The sequence below is a fragment of the Microcaecilia unicolor genome, chromosome 3, assembly GCF_901765095.1.
Source record: "Microcaecilia unicolor chromosome 3, aMicUni1.1, whole genome shotgun sequence".
NCBI lineage: Eukaryota > Metazoa > Chordata > Amphibia > Gymnophiona > Siphonopidae > Microcaecilia > Microcaecilia unicolor.
The window spans coordinates 39,422,049-39,446,118 of record NC_044033.1 but is presented as its reverse complement, the minus strand read 5'-3'; the positions used below and the strand labels follow the sequence as shown (position 1 = coordinate 39,446,118).

General features: G+C 43.7%; 1 protein-coding gene across 1 annotated transcript in view; it reads left to right on the top strand.

Moving 5' to 3' along the window:
• Window positions 1-24,070, top strand: part of NRXN1 (neurexin 1) — a 2,115,739-nt gene that overhangs the window by 669,192 nt on the left and 1,422,477 nt on the right. The window contains exon 7 of the mRNA XM_030195841.1: window positions 1,465-1,626. Coding sequence (XP_030051701.1) covers window positions 1,465-1,626 — 162 coding nt within the window. The remainder of the gene's footprint in view (window positions 1-1,464; window positions 1,627-24,070) is intronic.

Below are 24,070 nucleotides of genomic sequence, written 5' to 3'. Positions count from 1 at the left end.
TTGTATGCTGTAAATTCAGTAGCAGGGGATGCTAAGAAATTCCTACCAATTTACTGGGGTTCACTTTGGGGGCTCAGGTCAAGCAGTGGTCAGCTGATAAGCTTTAGGCATTTGGATTTCTTAGCCATTCTAAATGTCTGTCAGATTTGGTTTAAGGAAGATGAAAGGGGTATGGTTTCCATCTGGTTTTTTTTCTTTAGTACAGAGGTGAGAAGTTGTGCAATCTACTCAGGAAAACAAATACTACGGTCGTTACTTCTCTGGAGACTTATTTGTTAGTCTGCTTTTTCTTGTAAAATTTTTTTGCCCTTTTTCTATGTTACTAACATGCTTAAAAACTAACATGTCATTCATGGAATGTTTCATTCTACTAACCGTTACCTGAATCAAAAAATGTACTAACATGGTAGTGACCATCATATTTTTTAAGTAACAGTCGTTATTCTGTTCACAGTTTTTAATTTCCTTTCTCCCCCCTTCTCCACAAAGCACTCAGGCATTGGACACGCTATGGTAAACAAACTACATTGTTCGGTAGATATCATTCTAATTGTTTCTTATTTTGGGTTTGCCGTGTGTTTTCTTTCTTTTAACTGTAGACATCATTAACAAAAGAGGAACTGCGGTTGGTACTCTTCTGCTTACTTTTCAACTCCTTCTTTTCATCTGTTGTCGACCTCCTTATTTTACCTGTTTCTGTCAAATTCTGTTTTTTATACCCACACGTAGGGGCTTCGTTAACGTTACGAACGTTTGCATCAGGCTGTGGTTAAGAGGGATAAGGCTAAATTTGTGGCTGGCCTGAGTGATTACTGGCTCAGCCAGTTTATAACAATTCATAATGCATGGCACCAAGACCTGAATTGGAATGACAGATATGCTACATCCACCCATCTTGACGTCATCACAAGCAATTTCCTTTCTTTCAGTTTCTTTTCCTGTCTGATCTCCTCTGTTTACAAGCATGAGCATATATGAGTGTGCTTCATCCGCTGGTTGTTTTGCTTTTTTTTGTGTTAATTTTGCATGGTATTAGGTGCATGCATGTATAAATACTGCTGCTAAACTTGTTCCATAGTGCATATAGTGATGGTGCTGAGCAAAGCTTGTGCCTTTTATGTTGATAAGATGCATGTTTTAATTAGTTAATGATAGACTACTTAACTTACTAGTATGTGCTGTACATAAGCTCTACTAACATAGGAAGCATTCTACTAACACCATTTTTGTGTCTGCTAAATAACTTTTCAGTTGCCGTAGGGACAATACTGTCACTAGTTCAATATTCAGAATACAGTTTAAATAGATTAGATCCTTTAGGGGTAGTTGACTAGACTCCAAGACCAAACCTAAAACAGACATGAAAATGGGTTTCCGGCTTAGGTCTCAAAACAGGCACTTCCCAATAGTGCAGTATTGTAGGTCTGAGTATAGCGTGTCCTTTCCCTGTGCTTTGTTATCTAGGTAACAATTTCAGTGGATGGAATTCTGACCACAACTGGCTACACACAAGAAGACTACACCATGCTGGGATCAGACGACTTTTTCTATGTCGGAGGTAGTCCTAGCACAGCAGACCTTCCAGGGTCACCAGTCAGTAACAACTTTATGGGCTGTCTCAAAGAGGTAAATACAATATCTTCTTTGTTTAGTCAAGAACTCTAAATCGCAATGGTTTAATTCTCAAAAGCATCCATTTGCAAGTATCTTTACGGAAGTGAATGTTGCACAAAATGTAAATGGAATAAAATAATTTTCATAAATAATTATTGTAAAGCTTTTATTTGAAAAAAAAAATTTAACTCTTAACGTCAGAGTCAGAACCTTTGAATAGTTGCCGTATTTCCGATTCCTGCATTCTTTTCACTTTTGACCAACTCTAGGTCAAAAGCATGCACAAAATGAATTCCCCAATGCTGAAATGTTATACAAGTGTTTTGTCATTTCACTGCTGTACATGGTGAAAATTGCTGCTTTCTCAAAAGTTTTGAACATGTTACAGTCAGAGTTGGAAAATGTCAATGGCAAATTGTAGTCTTTCTTCCTAGCCTATTAGACTCCAACAATCAGCTAATGTGAACAACAATATAGAAATATATTAGTTACAAGGATATGTGGATAGGAATTTAATAGACAGCTGTACCCTGAATACGTCCATACTTCAGAAAGCATATCTTTCTTTGAGGGGGAATTCAAAGAACAATTGTCAGGGGAGTCGAGAGCTTTGTGTCTGTTGTCCACTTACATCTGCTTCACATGCTTTTTTATTGTTTGGCTTGTACGGTCTTTGTTAGTGAAGTAAGAGCTGCGGAAGAGAAGAAAAACACATATGCTGAAAGAATATTATGTTTTTGTAATGATCTAGACAGGAAAAAAATGCTGGGTTCGGATAGTTTGCTGGAATATCAACCTTCAAACTTCCATACTGGACGATGTGAGCTCAGATCCCTTTATGGGTCCATCCATGGAACTGGACCAGGCTATTTAAGTAGAAAAAAAAATGTATTGTTTTATGTTCCAAAGAAGTCCCTTTGAACTAGTGGAACCCTGAATATAGCATTACCTTTGGTGAAGGAGTTTAGACTATCAGACACTCAGGAAATTTGTTTTTCAGGGGCAGTGCAGGGATTCTGGATAACAATTATTCAAAGATTTGACAAATGCCAATGAATATGTGTGCTTTCAAAAGCGGATTAAGACTTGGGTTTTAAAGGAATTTTCTAAGAAAACTGCTGTATGCTGTGATATGTTCCTAGTAGATTGTTAGGAGTTTTAGGGTATTGTATAGGATTTGGATTGGTATGCAGAAGAAATGCTGGAAAAATATTGTAATTTAATATTACTGTCCATTTTGTAGAGTTGGGTTTAATTGAAAGAAGCAGACTATAACTTTTTTAATTAAAGTTTTTATTAATTTTCCAAATACAACCAAGACAACTCTTGATACACTGGATTGGCCGCTGTCGTAGACAGGATGCTGGGCTCGATGGACCCTTGGTCTTTTCCCAGTGTGGCATTACTTATGTACTTATGAAAACCATCCTTTAGTTGAAATCGAATGTAAATAAAAAACTATTTTATCAATACAAGAAATAAGCAAATAAACATAAGGAATGATGTACCACCACACTTAGGAAATAAAGAAATATAATAAAGGGGAAGCGGGGGGGGGGGGGATTGAATATTCTGGTTAGCAGGAGAATTAAATTTGAATTAAAAGGAAAAATAAGAAAATCTTTTAAACCCAAAAGCGTCTATACCTAAAAAAATAAAATTCAATTTCAAACCAGATTATAAAAAGGATTGAAACGAAGGGCCTCTTTTATCAAGCTGTGCTAGCAGTTCCTGCATGGCAATGCCAATGAAGCCCATTCAAAGTGAATGGGCTTTGTCAGCATTGCTGCACCAGGGACAGCTAGCATGGTTTGATAAGAGACCTTAATATAGGTTGAGGTGGTTTCCCTGCAGCTAGAAAATTCTTAAAATATTCTGGGTCCAGAAGCGCATAGGACTTAGAATTCAACTTAATTAAACATTTACCCGGAAATTTAAAAAAGAATGTGTCCCCCCATGCCAGAAGTTCAGATTTCAAGGCTTAAAAAGCCTTTCTCCTGAGCTATTTGGCCCTGTACAGGTCAGGAAATATTTGAACTTTATGACCCAAAAATTCCATATCGTTATAGCGAAAATACAGTCTAAGGAGCCAGTTACTTTTCCACTACGCTACAGTCTGCTGGCCGGGACACCACAAAGATATATCAGTTGATAAACTCTTTCCTTGACACCCGTACTCTAGAATTCTCCAGTGCTGATCTCCCTTCTGCTTCCCAACTTGTAACATATTTCAATGAGAAAGTCCTGACCTTACGGTCTTCAACTGTTATCTGCCTCTCTGATGTGGATGACTTCCTGGAATCTTTGACCATGCCAACGGGTGTCTGCCCGGCTGATCGCATTTGGACCAACTTCAACCACCTATCACTTGACAGGGTATCCACTGCTTTACTTAAGTTCTCCAACAAACCCTGCAGATTGGATGTTTGTCCGACTCATCTCCTGAAAGTTGCACCGAAGTGTTTTGTTGAAGATCTGACTAATTACCTCAACTTCATATTAAGTACTGGATCTTTCCTGCCAGGCCATGGTATTATCCTTCTCACCCCCGTTCCGAAGAACCTAAAGATTAAACGAGACGTCATCTCTATCGCCCAGTGGCTTCGATACCCCTAGTTACCAAGTTAATGGAGAGTATGGTCAACGTCCAGCTCAACAAATTCCTGATGGCTTTCAATATCCTACACCACTCTCAGTCTGGTTTCCGAGCTCAATATAGCACCGAGACTGTCCTGGTCACCCTCTTATCTAACTTTAAATGAGAGCTATCCATCGGACGGAAGGTTTTAGTGCTTCAATTTGACATATCTAGTGCCTTCGATATGGTGGACCATGAAATCTTTTTTTTTTAAATTATTTTATTTATTCATTTTATATTACATTTATGTCCAATATATAAATGGGAAAGAAAAGAGAAAATATCAATTAAAATAAACATTAAGGAAAAATATCATCTTTGTTAGTCCACATTATTATCCACAATTGGGGGATCCAAGATCAGGAAAACTATCTCAAAGAAAATAAGAAAAACACAGAATGGTTAATCTTACAATTCATATTTTCTGAGGGAGGAAGGTTAATCGGTAATTGCAGCCGGTACAGTGGTAACTTAAAGGAAGTTGCTGCAGAGGGTTCTTCGTCTGTTCTTTTAACGCCACAAACTCTTATAATTTCCTGGGTTCAACAAATAAGTAATCAGGAAATAAAACACTTACAAGGGAATCACTCTAGGAAGGTCCCACCTAGGGCAATGATTCTTGGCTTAAAAGCCAAGAGTTCACACCTCCTAGTCTGCGATTCCTTTGATATGTCAGGAAATATATTTATCTTTGAACCCCAAAAAACTATCAGCCATATGTCGGAAATACAATTTCAAAACATTGTTCCTATCTAAATCAAAGGCAAAAGTCACTAATAATATAACTCTATATACAGGGTATTTTAGGAAAGTTTATCTTTCTCAAGTTATTTTTCCTTAATTGGTTCTCCAGAAGTTCCAATTTTTTACAAGAAACATAATTGTCCTTCATTACCAGATTAACTGATTTTCATAGTGAAACCATTTCCGAAATCAAAGTCTTTATTTTTTTATCTTGGACTTCCACTTTGTTAGATAAGTATTGATATAATCACATATTTATTCCTAAAAAATGTTTGACATCTGAAGAAGAGAGTTATTCACACTCTGCAGCACTTCCCATAGTGCGTGCATTGTGACATTGTTTGGCTTCACCAGGTCCAATTTCTCCACAGAAACTGCTCCAGATATCTTCGGGGGGGGGGGGGGGGGAGAGCTCACTCTCCAATCCCCCAGTTGGTTTATTATCCGGAGTTAATGCTGCGCCAGGACCTCCTCGGATCACGTGAAAATTCTAACCCACTTTGGGCGTTTCCACTGTCAACCTCCATAGCGAAGCGTTACTGTTTTCGGGTCTTGGAGAGGTCATGCCAACAGGGGGACTCAAAGCCACTGAGATTCGGCAATAAAGCCTTGCTGTTCCTCGAAGCAGGAACCGATATCCCCGACGTTATGACCCCGAATCTCTCCAAAGTAAACTGAGAAGTGGTGGGAACCCCAGCCGTGTCCGAGGAGGACAACACCACGGCTTTGCCTTTCTTCTTCCCATTCTCTGGGGAGCGTGCCTACTTCTTCAGGTATTCTGGTGTAAAACGGGAACTCAACTAACGTACATCATCCCTCGACGCCATCTTGGATCCTCCAGTTTGGGACACTCATTGTCTGGTTTCTCCTCAGAGGCCTGTCTGATATGGGTAACCCTTCAGCATAGCCCTCTGAGTCATTGAAACACGGAAGCCTCTCCACCATTTACAAGGTGGTGTCCCTTCGGAGGGGGACCATGAAATCTTGCTTCATCTGCTGGATTCTTTTGGCATAGGAGGTCCTGTCTTACACTGGTTTGCGGGCTTTTTAACTACAAGAACTTACCAGGTCTCAGTGTACTCGGTTACTTCTGATCCGTGGAAGGCCTCCTGTGGAGTTCCGCAGGGCTCTCCACTTTCACCTGCCTTATTCAATATTATGTTGATGCCTTTAGCTGCTGCTCTCGCAAAACTGGACCTCAACCCTTTCATCTATGCCGACGATATTACAGTCTACATCCCCTTTCGCACCAACGTGTCGGAAATTGTTCACCTCATTTTGATGCCTGCTTCTCCACCATAGAACATTGGGCTCAGGTCTTCCGTTTCAAATTAAACATGGACAAAACACAGTGTCTCATCCTCTCGTCCATCCACACCCCAGTAATTTACACAGTGCTCCCAGTAATGGGCTCTGCCCTTCCAATTGCTACAAGCCTGCGGCCAGGGCCGGTCTTAAGGTGAGGCGACCGAGGCGGCCGCATAGGGCCTCGCGCTCAGGGGGGCCCCGCGCGGCGCGCCTGAGGTCGCCCCGCCCGAGCCTCAGTTCTCCCTCCCTGGCTCGGGCAACGGCGGCGTGGTGGGGGCGGTCCGCCCCGGATGTCGGCGGGTGGGGGGGTGTCCCGCTCCCGCTGCTCCCAACTTGTCCTACCGTTTAAAAAAGAATTTGGAAGCGCCGGAGGGCCAGGCAGTGGCGCAGCGCCTCGTGTCTGCCCTGCAACTAAAAATCTTTTCTTCAACGTCGTTGGGCCTTCTCACATTGAGTCCTGCCCTCCTCTGAGGTAACTTCCAATTACCGCGAGGGTGGGCGGGACTCAATGTGAAAAGGCCCAACGACGTTGAAGAAAAGATTTTTAGTTGCAGGGCAGATACGAGGTGCTGCCTGGCCCTCCGGCGCTTCCAAATTCTTTTTTTTTAAAGGCAGTGAGGGTGGTGGGCGGCAGGAGAAGGAGAACGGAGCTGGTAGGTGAGGTGGGGGGAGACTCAGATGGGAGAAGGGTGTGTGGGGTGGGGGTTCTCAGGTGGGGGAAGGGTGGGGAGGGGGTTCTCAAATGGGAAGGAGACTACTACTTAACATTTCTAAAGCTGAGGTGGGGAGGGGGTTCACAGATGGGAGAAGGGGGTGGGGAGGGGGTTCATGGATGGTTGAAGGGGACGGGTGGGGAGGGGACTGGGGTTCTTGGATGGGAGAAGGGGACTGAGGTAGGGAGGGGGTTCACGGATGGGAGAAGGGGTGGGGAGGGGGTTCTTGGATGGTTGAAGGGGACAGGTGGGGAAGGGACTGGGGTTCTTGGATGGGAGAAGGGGACTGAAGTGGGGAGAGGGTTCACGGATGGGAGAAGGGGGTGGGGAGGAGGTTCTTGGATGGTTGAAGGGGACTGGGGTTCTTGGATGGGAGAAGGGGACTAGGGAGGGGGTTCTCGGATGGGAGAAGGGGACTGGCACTGGAGGCTGAGAAGGGGCTATATGGGAAAATGGGGGCCATGCCTGGGGTGGTGGGAAAATGGGGCATGCGTGGGTCAGGTGGGAGAATGGTTCTGAAAAGGGGGGCCCTAATACAAGGCATGTGGATGAAGGGGGCTGGAACAAGGGGCTGAAAAGGAGGGTAGGTGGGATAAGGGGGCTAGTACTGGGACTGGAGGCTGAAAAGGGGCAGGGGCAGAAACTGGGGACTGAAAAGGGGACAGGGAGAAGTGGCTGGGGGGCTGAAGCTCGGGACTGGTGGGAGAAAAGGGCTGGGGCTGAAATGGGGAACTGGTGGGATAGTGGGGCTGGAACTGGGGGCTGAAAAAAGGGGCGGAGAGAGGGGCAGATCCTGGATGGGGGAGCGAGAGGGAGGGCAAACCCTGGATGGATGGGAGAGGGAGGACAAATTGTGGATTGAAGGGGCAGAGAGAAAGGGCAGACAGTGGATGGAAGGGATAGAAAGGGCAGACAGTGAATGGATGGGGGAGAAAGAGAGGGCAGACAGGGGCAGATGGTGGATGGATCATGGAAGGGGCAGAGATAGAGGGCAGATGTGGATGGAAGGGGTAGGGAGAGAGGGAAGACATTGGATGGAGGAGACAGCAGAGAGGGCAGACACTGGATGGCAGAGAGAGACCGAAGACGGATGCTGGATGGAAGGAAGACAGTGAAAAGAAGATGAAGAAATCAGAAACCAGAGACAACTGTAAATAAAATATATATTTTAATTTTTTTTGCTTTAGGATAAAGTAGTATTGTAGATGTGTTAATAAATGTTTATAATAGAACATGTAAACAAGGTAATCTTTTTATTGGACTAATTTTAATACATTTTGGCTAACTTTCGGAGAACAAACCCCCCTTCCTCAGGTCAGTACTATACTGTATTGACCTGAGGAAGGATGTTTTGGCCTCTGAACGCTAAATCTATTAGTCCAATAAAATGGTATTATTTTATGTTCTATATTTGTTTTATATCTGTTTGTTAATTTGTAAAGTGGTGATTGGTATTTGTTAGTTTTTTTCAAATTTACATCTGCTGTCTTTATATTTTGCACAGTACTAGGGGACATTTTCTGTTTCTGTGGTGTTGCATTGTATGCAGAGTCTGGCATCTTGGGGGTTCAGTTTAATTTTTGTCTAAATAGAAAGTTTAAATATTACTACTTATTCTATAGTGGATTAGGGTGTATCTGTGTTTGTGAAAAAGACATGGCTTTCAATTGGCATTGACTGTGCAGGATCGACGATCTGTACTATTCTGTCTGGTTTCGTTTTACAATAGGTGAATTGATGTTCTAGTGCTCACTGTAGTGTTTTAAGATGTTTTCCTTTTCTTTGTGTGATTCGTAGAAATGACTGCTTATGGGATGGTAGAATTGCTCAATAGGTCCTGAGTGTTTTGTATTCTCGGCATACCTAGTACTGGATTTTGGATGGGGGTGTTAAAAAATGACCGGGAGGGAGGGAGGGGGCCTTGGAGCTGGGAGCCCTAGGGGAGGAAGCCCTGGAGCTGGGGGCCTTGGAGCTCGGAGGGAGCGGCCCGGGAGCTCGGAGGGAGGGGTGGGCAGCCCTGGAGCTAGGGTGGGGGTGGAGCTAGGATGGGGCGGAGTTAGGATGGGGGCAGAGCTAGGGTGGGGCCCCATCAAATTGGTCTGCATAGGGCCCCGCACTTGCTAAGACCGGCCCTGCCTGCGGCTTTTAGGAGTGCAACAGGACACACACCTCCAGCTGGACAATCATGTGCACTTGGTCACCAAAAAAATGTTTCATGCCATGTGGAGGCTTCGGCGCATAAGATACTTCCTTACTAGAGATCTGTTCCGCACACTTGTCCACTGGCTTGCCCTCTCCCACTTGGACTATTGCAGCGGAATTTATGCGGGCTGCCAGGCCTCACTGTTGAAAAACTTCCAAACAGTTCAGAACACTGCCGTGAGACTCAACTTAAGAGAGCGACGCTTTGCACATGCCGAACCCTTGCGTTTCAAATTACACTGGCTGCCTGTACAGGAGCGCATTGCCTTTAAACTCTGCTCCTTGACCCATAAAATCTATGGGCTTGCCCCGGAGTATATGCACCCCTTGATCGACCTTCCGCCCAGGAATGCCAATCCTGCTGCTCGTTCCTACCTCCACCTTCACTTCCCAAAATGTAAGGGTGTCAAGTACAAGAAGATCTTCGCCTAGTCCTTCCGCTATTGGAGCCCTAAGCACTGGAATGCTCTCCCGCAACACCTCAAAACTCAAGCGGACCACACCCTCTTCAAGAAGTTGTTGAAGACCTACTTCTTTGCCAAGACCTACTCCTCACTTTATACCGCTGACTGATGCACCCTCCCTGACCCCTACCCTGCTAGTTCTCCCTGTTAGATGCTTTTCCCCCTGCTTACTCCTTGTATACTTTTCTATTTTTGTAATTTTATTTAATGTTTTGTAAGCCACATTGTGCCTGCATGAGTGGGAAAATGTGGGATATAAGCGAACAATAAATAAATAAATAAATGTTCGAAGAATGTTCTTTCTTTGCTTCCTGGGATAATGTTCCACGCCAGTCTACATAGTAAACTCTAGTAATGGGTGGAATAGACTCCTTGGGGACATATAACATTTCCGTAGCATACTTCTTCAATATATCTATCGGTGACAAAACAGGAGACCTGGGAAAAATAATGAACTTCAGATTTATCCATCTTTCATAATTTTCCAAAGTGTCCAACTTCTGGTGGGTGATAACATGATCTTTAACCAGCATTCCTTGCACTTCTTTCACACTAACAAGTCCTGTTCATCCTTTTGTAGATCTTTAGTTTCAAATTGAGTCACAAAGTTATCATACTGGGTTACTTGGGACTAGAGGGCTTCTCTAATTTGCTGAAACTGATCCAACTGAGAGTCCTCCATCTTACCCATAACTTTCCACAGTTCCTCCAAGGTGATTTTCTAAAGTATTTTCCTCCTCACCAAACATCAGGAGGCTCCATCTGGCTGTTGATAACCAGCTTGAGTGGCTTGGGGCCATCCCAAGGCTGCCCCAGCCTCAAGGGGTCCTTCTCTACCACTCCATACTGCTGACAGAGGAATAAGTGCTTCAGCCCACTCTACGGGTTCAGCTCCAGGAGCAACTTTTTGGCATATGCTGACTTTATCTGCAGAAAGACCCCATCAATGCTTCCAAGTCAGGGAGGAAGGTCAGGATACTTCAGGCTAAGGGTCACGTATAAGACGCCATGCTCCTGTTCTCTTTCCAGGAGCAACCCCACCCATGTCATCAAGCCAGCTACAGTCACAGCGAAACTCGGATGTTGTCCACCAATTTCTCCAGACTATAGCTTTTTAAATTAAAATTAAATTACGTGTAATCCTTTCACTCTCCAGCTTATCTAGGGCTGGGGAAGGTATGGGGCAGTTTTCACATTCTTGAACATTGGAAGAGAATAATAGTCAGTGTACATATGAAGGGTAATTATATAATATACCATCTAACTTATTTGGTAATATTCACATGGGTTATGACTATTATAGTGGGGAAGCTTATGGACATACATGTTTTTCATAAAATTAACCTCCAAGAAAGTAGTTGCTCTGAGGCTCACGTATGTTTTCAAAAGTGTGGGAAGTTTTTATTTATTTACTAGTAAAAAAGGCCCGTTTCTGACACAAATGAAACGGGCGCTAGCAAGGTTTTCCTCTGAGTGTGTATGTTTGGGAGAGTGTATGTGAGAGTGAGTGTTTGAGAGTCAGAGTGAAAGTGGCCATCTGTCCCCTGCCCCCTCCATTCATCCTTTTCCAGCAATTCCCCTCTGTCCCTGAGCCCTGCCCTCCCAATCCATGCCCATCCATGCTCCTCTGTCACCTGGGCTGGCCCCTCCATTTTTCCCTATCCAGCATTTCCCCTCTCTGCCTGAGGCCTGCTCTGCAATCCATATCCATCCATGCCCATCTGTCCCCTCCATTCATCCCTATCCAGCAATTCCCCTCTCCCTGAGTCCTGCCCTTCCAATCCATGCCCATCCATGCTCCTCTGTCACCTGGCCCCTCCATTTTTCCCTATCCAGCATTTCCCTTCTCTGCCTGAGGCCTGCTCTGCAATGCATATCCATCCATGCCCATCTGTCCCCTCCATTCATCCCTATCCAGCAATTCCCCTCTCCCTGAGTCCTGCCCTTTCAATCCATGCCCATCCATGCTCCTCTGTCACCTGGCCCCTCCATTTTTCCCTATCCAGCATTTCCCCTCTCTGCCTGAGGCCTGCTCTGCAATCCATATCCATCCATGCCCATCTGTCCCCTCCATTCATCCCTATCCAGCAATTCCCCTCTCCCTGAGTCCTGCCCTTCCAATCCATGCCCATCCATGCTCCTCTGTCACCTGGCCCCTCCATTTTTCCCTATCCAGCATTTCCCCTCTCTGCCTGAGGCCTGCTCTGCAATGCATATCCATCCATGCCCATCTGTCCCCTCCATTCATCCCTATCCAGCAATTCCCCTCTCCCTGAGTCCTGCCCTTCCAATCCATGCTCCTCTGTCACCTGGCCCCTCCATTTTTCCCTATCCAGCATTTCCCCTCTCTGCCTGAGGCCTGCTCTGCAATCCATATCCATCCATGCCCATCTGTCCCCTCCATTCATCCCTATCCAGCAATTCCCCTCTCCCTGAGTCCTGCCCTTCCAATCCATGCCCATCCATGCTCCTCTGTCACCTGGCCCCTCCATTTTTCCCTATCCAGCATTTCCCCTCTCTGCCTGAGGCCTGCTCTGCAATCCATATCCATCCATGCCCATCTGTCCCCTCCATTCATCCCTATCCAGCAATTCCCTTCTCCCTGAGTCCTGCCCTTCCAATCCATGCCCATCCATGCTCATCTGTCACCTGGCCCCTCCATTTTTCCCTATCCAGCAATTTCCCTCTCTCCCTGAGTCCTGCCCTCCCAATCCATGCCCATCCATGCTCCTCTGTCCCCTGCCCCCTCCCTTCATCCATTTCCAGTAATTCCCCTCTCTCCCTGTGCCCTGCCCTGCCCTCCCAATCCATACCCATCCATGCTCCTCTGTCCCCTGCCACCTCCATTCATCCTTTTCCAGCAAGTCCCCTCTCGCCCTTCCATGCCCCCCCCCCCCCGTCGCATCCATGCTACTCTCTCTCCCATGTCCCAGCCTGGCCCGCCCTCTTCTCCCCCCCCCCCCTTCGCATCCATGCATCGTTTTGTTTTTTTTTTCTTCTTTTTCAATTTACCTCCGTGGTTCCGGCAATGAAGCGTCAGGGAAGGAGGCGGCGCTCCCGACGTCTAGCTTTCCCTTCGCTGTGTTCCGCCTTCTTTTTAAGGCGGAACACAGCGAAGGGAAGGCTAGACGTCGGGAGCGCCGCCTCCTTCCCTGACGTTTCGCTTCCGGATTTGTTTGTTTTGTCGCGAGGGCGGGGCAGAGACGGCTGGCTGGCTTGAAGGCTTCACACCACGAATCCACGAACCCTTCAGCCTCAGCCTGGGAGTGACGTCAGATGGCTTCAAGGCTTCAGGCTTCAGGGCTTCAGGCTTCCGGCTTCAAGCTTCCGGCTTCACAGAACGTTGTCTTCAGAACGTTCACGGTGCGTTTTATTATATTAGATTGGGATTTACCAAGGTGGTGTACAGCAGTTTAGCACAAAACCAACAATTTTGTTAACAGCATAACAATAGTAAAAATGACCAAATATAAACATAGATATGATGCTAATGCTTTCCTGCAAAACAGCTTACAAAATGTAGCCGATGGGTGAAGTGTAGATATATAGATAGGGGCAATATATAGATGGGTGATACAGAGTCAGTTGGGATAAATAGATGGGTAGCTAAACTCAAGGCAAGTTCTTTATACAGTTAAATGAGATATAAGGTACTGGTCTAAGTTACAGTGTGCCCTTCTGTTAGTAACAAAAACTAACATACGATAAATGCTCAGTCTATGCTGTAAATACAAGGGGTGTGCCTACTAAATGGGGCGTGGAACCTCAATACAAGTAATGACCAAAGAAACCTTTTCTTAAGCTTAAGAATATAATAGGAAAGTCCCAATGCATATGGCCAAACCCTGTGTAGCTCAGAACTTGGTGCAATTCCAGTCACAGCATCTCAAAAAAAGATATAGTGAAATTAGAAAAGGTACAGAGAAGGGCGATGAAAATGATAAAGGGGATGGGACAACTTCCCTATAAGGAAAGGCTAAAGCAGTTGGGGATCTTCAGTTTGGAGAAGAGACAGCTGAGGGGAGATATGATAGAGGTCTACAAAATACTAAGTAGAGTGTAATGGGTAGACGTGAATCGCTTATTTACTCTTTCCAAAAATATTAAGACTAGGGGCACACAATGAAGCTAATGGTTAGTGTAGTGGGCTTTGATCCTGGCAACCTGGGTTTGATTCCCACTGCAGATCCTTGTGACCTTGGGCAAATCACTTAACCCTCCATTGCCCCAGGTACCAAAACTTAGATTCTGAGCCTTCTAGGGACAGAGAAAGTACCAGCATATAATGTGTACAGTGCTGCGTATATCTAGTAGTGCTATAGAAATGATTACTAGTAGTAGTAAGAAGCCAGAGAAAATATTTCTTCACTCAACATGTGATTAAACACTAGAATCAATTTCCAGAGAAAATGGTAAAAGCAGTTAGCTTAGCTTTAAACTCAAAGGAGGTTTGGATAATTTCTTAAAAGGAAAATCCTTAAGTCATTATTAAGAAAGACTTGGGGAAAATCCACTGTTTATTTCTAGGATAAGCAGCATTAAAATCCATTTTACTCTTTTGGGATATTGCCAGGTACTTGTGACCTGGATTGGCCACTGTTGGAAACAGGATACTGGGCTTGATGGATCTTCAGTCTGTCCCAGTATGTCAACGCTTATGTTCTTATATGCCTTCCAAAAAAGAAGAATATTAAAATATTACTTTCTTAAGGGACCTATTTACTAAGGTATGTCAGCTACTTAATGCAACTGTTAATGAATGCTGATTGTAGTATTTTCCCCTGTTAAAATGCTGACTGCCTCTTAATGTGGGAAATGCCATTTTAGAGTGGGGATTCTGACCTAAAGTTAATGTGGAGATCATTATTGCACATGAACTGTTAACATGGCAGATAATACAGAGCAGTTGACTATACCTCACTGTGTGTCTGTCTTCCTCAAAGTGCTGAGAATGCCCCTAGGTACTGCCTTTATGTTGGCTAGTACCACACTGAAATTGTGAAACCTTAATACACCCTAGTAAATAGAAGCTTAAGTGGAATTCTATGGTAAAGTTTGAGGTGTGAAGAAATGATCATTGGGATTTCGCAATCATTACTTATTAGCCAAGTAGAATTCTTATTTGCCATCAAAGACATAAAGTCAGTCACCGCAGCCAGACTCATTTTTGGAACACCCAAATACGAAAGCGCGAAACCCCTAAGAGAGAAACTGCACTGGCTACCGCTCAAGGAACGAATTGAGTTCAAGATCTGCACGACTGTACACAAAATCATTCACGCAGATGCCCCACTCTATATGTTAAACCTAGTGGACTTACCGCCCAGGAATGCCGTAAGATCAGCCCGCAAATTCCTCAATTTGAACTTCCCCAGCTGTAAAGGAATGAAATACAAACAGGCCTATGCTACCACCCTTGAGTACAAAAGCACACAGTCTTGGAACGCATTACCCATGGCCCTGAAAACCTTGACCAATCTAACCAGATTTTGCAAAGCTCTGAAAACACATCTCTTCAACAGAGCCTACAAAAGTCATCCTCAATGAAACAAATCATTCCTAAACCACCCAAATACACCAAAGAACACCTTTCAACCTTACCTAACACCCTTCCATCTTGATCCTCTTTCACTTCAGCTTATGATCAACTATTTTTGTTAAACATGTAATGACGTTCTCATATCTATACTCTGTAAGCCACATTGAGCCTGCAAAAAGGTGGGAAAATGTGGGGTACAAATACAATAAATAAAAAATATTGTAGAATTGAGTCAAAAATGAGAAAGGAGAGCCTCTGTTTCCTAAAGGAGAAGGAATATGGGTGATTTTGGTTATAGGCATGAGGGAAGATGGTTTCTATGGTACAGTCTGCCCAGAGTTTCATGATGAGCAGAGTAAACATACTGTCAATTATTTTGACTTGCAATAAGCACCCACTTTGGTCTGTACGAAAGAATGTATTATACTGCGCATCAGTTTCATCAGCTCTCAGTAATGGAGGACTTTTTAACTGCCAAGCAAATATAACTGTTTGATAGACATTGGATATGAAGAGAAAGTTATAAGGGAAAGGGACTTGATATACAGCCTTCCTTGGTTACAATCAAAGTGGTTTATGTATGTTGTACCTGAGACAATGGAAGGCTAAGTGACTTTCTCAGAGTCACAAGGAGCTGAGGCGGGAATTGAACTTAGGTCCACTGGTTCTCAGACCACTGCACTAACCATTAGGCTAGTCCTCCACTCCTATGGCTAAGCTATCACAAGGATCCAATATATATAGGAAGGCCCAACACTACCATACTGCCTGCACAGACCACCAATTAGTATATAGCAGTGGCAGTATCTGTCCAATCGTACTCCTAGGCTCCTGCACATTTTCACTCTTTACCCTCTGCTTCTTCCTTTTCCTTTTTAGTATTTGCACAGCACATTTGAGTGCCTAGGCCTGGCTGCTATCGGTACACTGCAGGGGCTGCATCTTCTCAACAGCATGAGGTTTGTAAGCTACTTAAAGTCCACATGGTGGCCACTTCCTCCAGTGTCTGTTTCCTTTCCAAACGGCAAGTCCAACAAAGTGTAGTGACATTACGGGACTTTGAATAGGTTCCAGTGCTCATGTTGTTTGACTGTTCTAGTTTATTTATAGTAGCTGGGCCCATGATGCCTGGCAAAGTCTCCCAGGAAAGCGATTAGGTGAGTAGAGGGAACGAAGAAAGAAAAATGGAAGCAAGAAGAAAGAAGGAAAAATTGAGGAGGGGGAGGTAGTCTCTGCATCTGAGCCACCGCAAACTCAGTGGCTCCTGTGTCCTACCTCATTGCCATACTAGAAGTGATGCTTTGTTAGTACTACTTATAACTCAGTGCCCTAGCAGCACACGCCTCGTGCATGCACCAAAGGAGTATGCACAAGGAGCAGGTTGTGCACCTGTTAACTACTGTCACAGTGGTCCTTCTTTGGTGTACAGTGTTCTTCCTTGTTCTTCTCACTGCTATTCCTATGGACTTTTCTCATCTGATTCCAGTGCATTGCGGTCACTGGTCATATTCATCACCCCAACAAAGAACTCTACCTCGGTTAAGACAATTAACAGCTGTTCCCTCCTCATCTCTTACCACATCAGTGGCCCAATCTCTTTACAATTAGGCCTTCTAAACTGTCGTTCATACTTAAGAATTACTTCCTGAAGCAGGAACTTAACCTAACACACAACTTAGCAGTCTTATATCTGACTGAAACTTAGCTTTGAATATGGCTTTGAGACTCTGACACGTGTTACTTCAGTCAACCCCCCCCCCCCCCCCCCCCCCCAGGATTTAAGTACTTTCTGTAGTACTGTATTACTGCCTACAGTGGTGGTATTGAAGTAATTGCAGTTCAGGTTCCTATTCTGCAGTTAAATCTCTTCACTTTCACATCAACTGTTCCACTCCTTTAGATTTTCTTCTGCTGTGTCACCCCCAACTCCATCTGTGACACCCTGGAACAGCCTCCAAAACCTTCGAACAGATCACTGTCTAAATTATAGACATCCCATAATTCTTGGAGTTCTAAATATCCATTTGGATAATACCTCAACTTCTTTTGCTCAAAACTGCCTTCCCCTCGTGACAGATCTTAATTTGATTCAGTATGTGACAGTGGACACACACTTGATGTGATCTTTTCATTACAAACAACTAACCGCTCTCTACAGATAACAGGATCCTGCCCATTACCATGGACAGACCATTCCCTTCTACTATTCAGTTACACTTTGACCTCTGTAGCTATTGCCCCCATACTAAAATATCCGCCTATACTGACTTTACTAAAATACCCTGTGACTCTCTTTATATATTCTTCTTTCATTATGAACTCATTTTCTTCCATGTCACTTGCCAACCAGGCAGTCCATTGGGACAAATGCCTGAGGAAAGCATACAACACCACAGTCCCTCTTATTACCCATAAGACCATGATTTCCCATCGTCAGTCTGAACCATGGTACACCCCTGAACTTCAAAGCCATAAACAGCAACTGCTCCAGGTGGAAAGGAAATGGTGCCATTCCTTTTCCAGCCTGCCCCTTTTAATCTATAGGAGTACAGCTTATTCCTATAAGAAGGCACTCTTGGCAGCTAAACACAAATGCTTCAGCGCTAAAATCATGAAGGCGCCCAACACAGCAGTTCTATACAGAACTCTTAACTCTCACCACATACTATACTACTGACAACATACAAATGTTTCATCTCCTTCTGCTCAATCTCTTGCTACACATTTTGAAGACAAGATCCTCCACTCCTGCCTATTCAAAGTCACCACTCTTCCTTTATTCTGTTCCTTGCAGTACCCTCTCAGCCTTCAACCTACCTTCTCTGTCCGATCTTACTAAGTTTATTACAACTGTGCAGATGACTACTTCTCCTTGATCCTCTTCCCTTATCCCTAATTAAGAAATTCTTACCTACCTTTCTTCCTTTCTTTCAGCTTATGATTAATTAATTTCTCACATCGGGTAATTGCTTGTATATGCCCCAAGATCAAACTCAAAAATGCTCTTCAGCTGATCCTATATATTATAGGCCAATTGCCAATCTACCATCCATAGCTAAGATCACCGAAAGTATTATACATCTACAACTGTCATATTTCATTACAAAAAGCAACGCCCTTCATCTTAACCAAACTGGCTTTCAAAGTCATCACAGTACAGAAATAGCTTTACTAGGAATCACCACAGTCATACGTACCCTCTTGAATAAATCAAGACCTGTTCAATTCTCTCTTTAGATTTATCAGCAGCTTTTGATCTCATTGATCATCCTACTCTCATTACTCATTTGAAAACTTTGGCTGTCACCAGCACAGCACTTGACTGATTTACCTCCTATTACATCATAGACAATACTATATAGTTCACTATAATTCCACATAATCCAATCCATTTACATTCACATCCTGTGTGCCTCAAAGTTCAATAATTTCTCCATAATTGTTCAATATTTTCCTCGCATCCCTGCTTACTTTGGCCAAAGCCTTGGGTTCTTTATCTTTGCCTGTGCTGATGACATTCAAATTCTGTCTCCTCTGTACTCGTTTGATCATCTAGAAATTACCAGTATTAACAACTCCAACATATTACATTTTGGATCCATTCTAATAAATTAATCATGAACCTAAATAAGTCTAAAATTATACTGTATTCTGATCAGGACCACAACACCTTTCCTTCTCCTATTCTCCTTGTTGATATACCTATTCCTCAAGTGCAGACAACTTGGCTTCTTGGATTTATCTGGGACACTAAACTCACTTTTCAGCATCAGATATCCCAATTAGTCCAGCATTCTTTCTACAAACTTAGATTAATCAGGTCCATCCATCCATTATTACACCCCCCCTGTACTAAACAGATTAGTTCATTCCTTAGTAATTAGTCAACTGCATTACTATAACTCATTATATATGGGCATCTGTATTAAGGATCATCAAAGGTTACAGATCGCCCAACATACAGCAATAAAACATATTAATGGTTTAAAGAAATTTGACCGTGTAACACCCTACCTTAAAAGTGCTCCACCGGCTACCCATATGACAATGGATTACATATCAAATTCTGCTTCTTGTTTTTAAGATCCATATCACTGAAGAACCCCCTTATCTTGCTCTTTATCTAGTTCCTTACTTTCTCTCACGAGCCCTCAGATCTGCTCATCTTAATAGCCTTAACATACCAACCTACTGAGAAATTCATCACAAGCACACCAGACGCTCACTATTTTCAGTACAGGGACCTGATCTTTGGAACTCCCTATCCCTTGCATCCTCACCAGCTCCCTTCCTTAACACAATTTAAATCTGGTCTCAAAACCTTCCTATTTCAAGATGCTTACTTTCAATACTGAGATACCTTCCTTTGCAATCAGTTCTGGTGGACCTCTGGTGGGGGTCTCTCAACAAGAGCAGACATACCTTTTGTTTCACCCCCTTACCTTTCAAACATTGTAGTTCCCCCTTCATTACCTATCATATATTGTCTAGTCATTGTCTGTCTTCCCCTATCTTAGTATGTACGCCGCCAGATAGTTCTTACTGTAGGGCAGGATAGGATATTTATAATAAACTTGGAAACTTGAAGGCTTGGGAAGGGATTAAGGATCAAATATCAACTTGATAATGTATTTCTCAAGGGTGGCAAAATAATTTATTGTGCTTCCATTCGTGCTATATAACAATGTTCTTGAAGAAACTTCATGCACTTACTGCTAAGTACTGTGAGTTCTTGTTATAATTTTATTTCTTTGTAATAAAATTTATAAGCTATGATATATTCAAGAGGTATCCATCAAAGCAAGCACTGTTCTTGAAAACAGAAACACTGTTATTTAAAAATGACCATTATAGCAGTCTAGAAATATTTTAAAATACAGATTTGTAAGACCGTAGGTTGTGATGCTATTCACATACTAAAGGAAAAAGTAGGTTATTATTCAATTCCAAAATCATCAATCATGTTGCATAAACCCTTGGATTCTGTATAGATTGCCCAAATTTGGGCACGGATACCAGATGCACATGAAAACTAATTAGTCAATTAAGTACTAACTATCAAGTATTGGAGTTAATTGACAATTGGCACTAATTAGGGATTTTGTGCACATATACCCTACATCCTATTCGTTAATGTCTAGCAGCACTATAGAAATGATAAGTAGTAATAGTAGAAACATGGGTGCCTACATTTGATAGCATGCAGCTCAAAAGGGGGTGAGGATGCCATGAGGGGCATTGGTGGGTTTAGCGCATTCCAAGAAGTTAGGTGCAATGTTACATAATACTTGGGTTTGTGCGCCTAACTGTCATAAGTTGGGTGCCAGGATCTACACCAGCTTTTGACAGGCATAAGTCCTCATGTCCAAAGTTCAATACAGAAGCAAGCTATGCTGGTATTCTGTAAAGGATGCTCTGTGCAGAATACCCTTTACAGAATACTATCTTAGCACCAGTGCTTTTTTTGTAAGAAAAAAGGTGCCGGTACTCATGCAGGGCAACCTGGGGGGTGGGGCTACTATAAATGCCCCGCCCCATATGTAGCTCTGCCCCTACAGTAGCCACACCCCACGATAGCCACACCCCTTTACCGGCCATAGAGTATATAAAAAGCATCTTTGAGAATATTACACCAGTCCCTAGAATACCAATACATCTCTTACAGATAAAACATGACAAACAGGATGTTCCACACAGAACTACATATCAGAAGATCTTGATGGAGTCACAATAAGTAATGCTGATCTTAGTGCCTGGGTATAATACTAACAATCTGACCTGCCTTATTCCAGCAGCATTAAGAACCTAAAAATGTAGAAGTCCATAATTCTGCTATAGATAGTATTTAAAAACACTGTAAAGTGCTATAAAATGAATGGATGAAAAAAGTACACAAAAAGGTCCACTAACATAACTTTCAGGAGCAAATAAAGACCTTCCTTTTTTTTTTCCTGTGTTAATCAATCCATTTTAGTGAAGCATCATGCATTCATATGTGCAAAATAAATGTATAAATGGTGAAAACAGCATAGACCTAAACGAAGCTGATGAAAACCATTTCCTCTACAAACTGAAGTTTCATTATTTCTTCCCCAGCTTTACTAAGATTTCTCAAGCAGTGATGAATCTTTCCTGCTATCACTTATTTCTGCACTACTGCTACCTGTACCTGGATCAGTTCTGAACAAAAAGTAATAAAGCAAAATCTAAAGCATTTGTTAATTTCAGAACTATATCTAGCCATCCACATTGTGCTCTCTGTTTGTTTGCCTTTTCTGGCTCATAAGTGCCCTTAGCATTACATTTGATATACTTCATTTTCTTGAAGGCCTAATCCTGTATTTGTGACATCAATCATTTCCAGAGCAAATTAGAGATCATGTTGGTGTAAATTGATGCAAATGTCAGTATCTTTATTCTTTTGCATAAGCTTTCTCTAATCTACTAGACGTAGATGCAGACCTTAGCAAATACCAAAACACATGCATTTGACTGCCTTCACACACACCAAGAACCAACCCGCGGTCTAGCTTCTCTAGTACTACTACTACTAACATTTGTATAGCGCTACCAGGCGCACGCAGCACTGAACATGAGACACATAGAGACAGTCCCTGTTCAAAGAGCTTACAATCTAGGTAAAACAGACAGTGTGATGAGCCTCCTATATGTTTACATTTATTAAATGCTTGATATACAGCACTCTCAAATCCCGTTACTATCCCCCCCCCCCCCCAAACCGACAAAGAAGGGAAGCAGCATCCATTCCCACAGTACTTCTGGGCTGTAAATAGTCCAAGATTAGCAAAACACACACGGCAGGCATCAGAGACCCCAGATAGGCGCAGAAGTACTGGCTGTGGGTATGGGGTACCTGTGTTAAACTGGCTGGGGGAGGGGGGACCACTATGAAAACCTTAACAAGAAAACAGTCATATCTGAAGCACCTTCTAACCCCCCCCCCCCCCCCCCCCATTCTACCTAGCCTCTGGTTACCACAATCCTGCTTCCTTACATCTCCTTTCCACTAAGCAATTTAACAGACATCATCTTGCATTTGTCTTATCCCTTCCTGCTATTTGTAACCTTTAAAATCCAATAAATATTTAAACAAATGGGCAGTGCCCATCCTCAGGCTTCCTGACTGGCAGCAGGTTAAGGTATTGTACTGTTTTGTACTAGCTAAGTGAGTCACACCTTAGCAATTAGACCAAGCCAAAAGCATGTACTGTATGCTCCAGGCACAACTCAAGAGCTGAAGAGACCTGAAAAGTGATTGCTGGTTTCTCAGATGTCAACTTACTTCAGTAGGAATTCCCCACCAAAATTAATACCCATTATCCTTAAAGCTCTCCACATTTAAGCAATTAAGTTTGTGGTAACCTAAAGGAAATATTTTACCTCATAACTTCTTTCCTTCCTTCAGTGTAACCCCTTGTTCAGGACATGGAAAGGTCCTATATTCCAACACCCAATTCACAAATCGACAAAGACCAAAGCTTCAGAGAAAGCAACATTTCTCTCCCTCTCTTCCACTCTCCTCCCCGTCCCTATCTCCCCCTCCACTCCCCTACCCCGCCCACGGTCCGACATCTCCCTTCTTTCTCAAGCTCCAGCGTCCTACCTTCAAGCTTGTCTTTCAGACCGCCGGCATCGATAGCAGTTCAAACAGATCACCCAGCACCGACGACGTTTTCTTTCACAGGCTGTGGGCTGTGCTGGAGGAGCTTGCTTGCTGCCCTGAACCAGCCTCTCTGATTTGTCACGGGGGGGGGGGGGGGGGGGGACAGGAGTGCAGCAGCACAAACGAGTGCCCCACTGCCGGTGCTCAGCTGTACTCTGCCTGTTGCAGGTATTTTTCCAACTTCGGAGCTTACGGAGGGAGCAGTTGTGCTGGTGAGCACTTGTTAACAGCGTCAGTTCTTCTTCTCTGTCCCGCGCGATTCAAGGCAGTGCACGAGGCAGGCAGGAGCAGGACCTGGCTTCACAACACACATGCGCCATTGCTCAGGTGACCTCTTCATTGCAGTCGGGCGCGTGCTGTTGCTGGGCCTGCCTGCCGAAACTGATAGGGTAAGGGGTTGGTGACATGACAAACTTCACCCGCCGCCACAGCGGAGCCGCTCAGCAAGATACTCAGACTTCGGCGAGAGAGTTCTGTCAGCCTGAGAAAAAAAGGTGCAGGTACGCTGTACCGGCGCGTACTGGTGCATACCGGCACAAAAATCACTGCTTAGCACTAATCTTAACAGCGCCTAACTTTCGGGGCCATTTGCTGAATCCGGCCCAAAGTGTAAAATCTTTACAGGAAAAGAAACGTCTTTTTGTTGGAGTCTGATTTGGGGGCTGATATTCAAAAGCAGTTATGCAGTCAGCAGCAGGTACCAACCATCACTGTTCCTTCTAAGCTGAATGGGAGTCTTCCACCTACAGTACAGCCAGTGGGGGGTGCTATTTCATGATCATATTTTCAATAGTGAAGGACAGGCAAACTCTGCAGGACTCCAGGAAACCTGCCTGTCTCTAGCGATTGAAAACACAACACTGAGGGGGTCCTTTTACTAAGGTGCACCTAAAAGTGGCCTGTGGTGGTGTAGGTACATGTTTTGGATGCTCGCTGATCCATTTCCTCAGCATGCCTGGAAAAAAGGCGTTTTTTTATGTGCCAAAAAATGGACATACGGCAAAATTAAAACCAGTGTGCATCCATTTTTGGCCTGAGACCTTACCGCCACCCATTGACTTAGTGGTAAGGTCTCACATGCTAACCAGGTGATAAGCGTTTAATCTGCGCCAACTGCCGAGTACCGCCAGGTAAGCACCATGCGGAAGAGAATATTTTCTACCA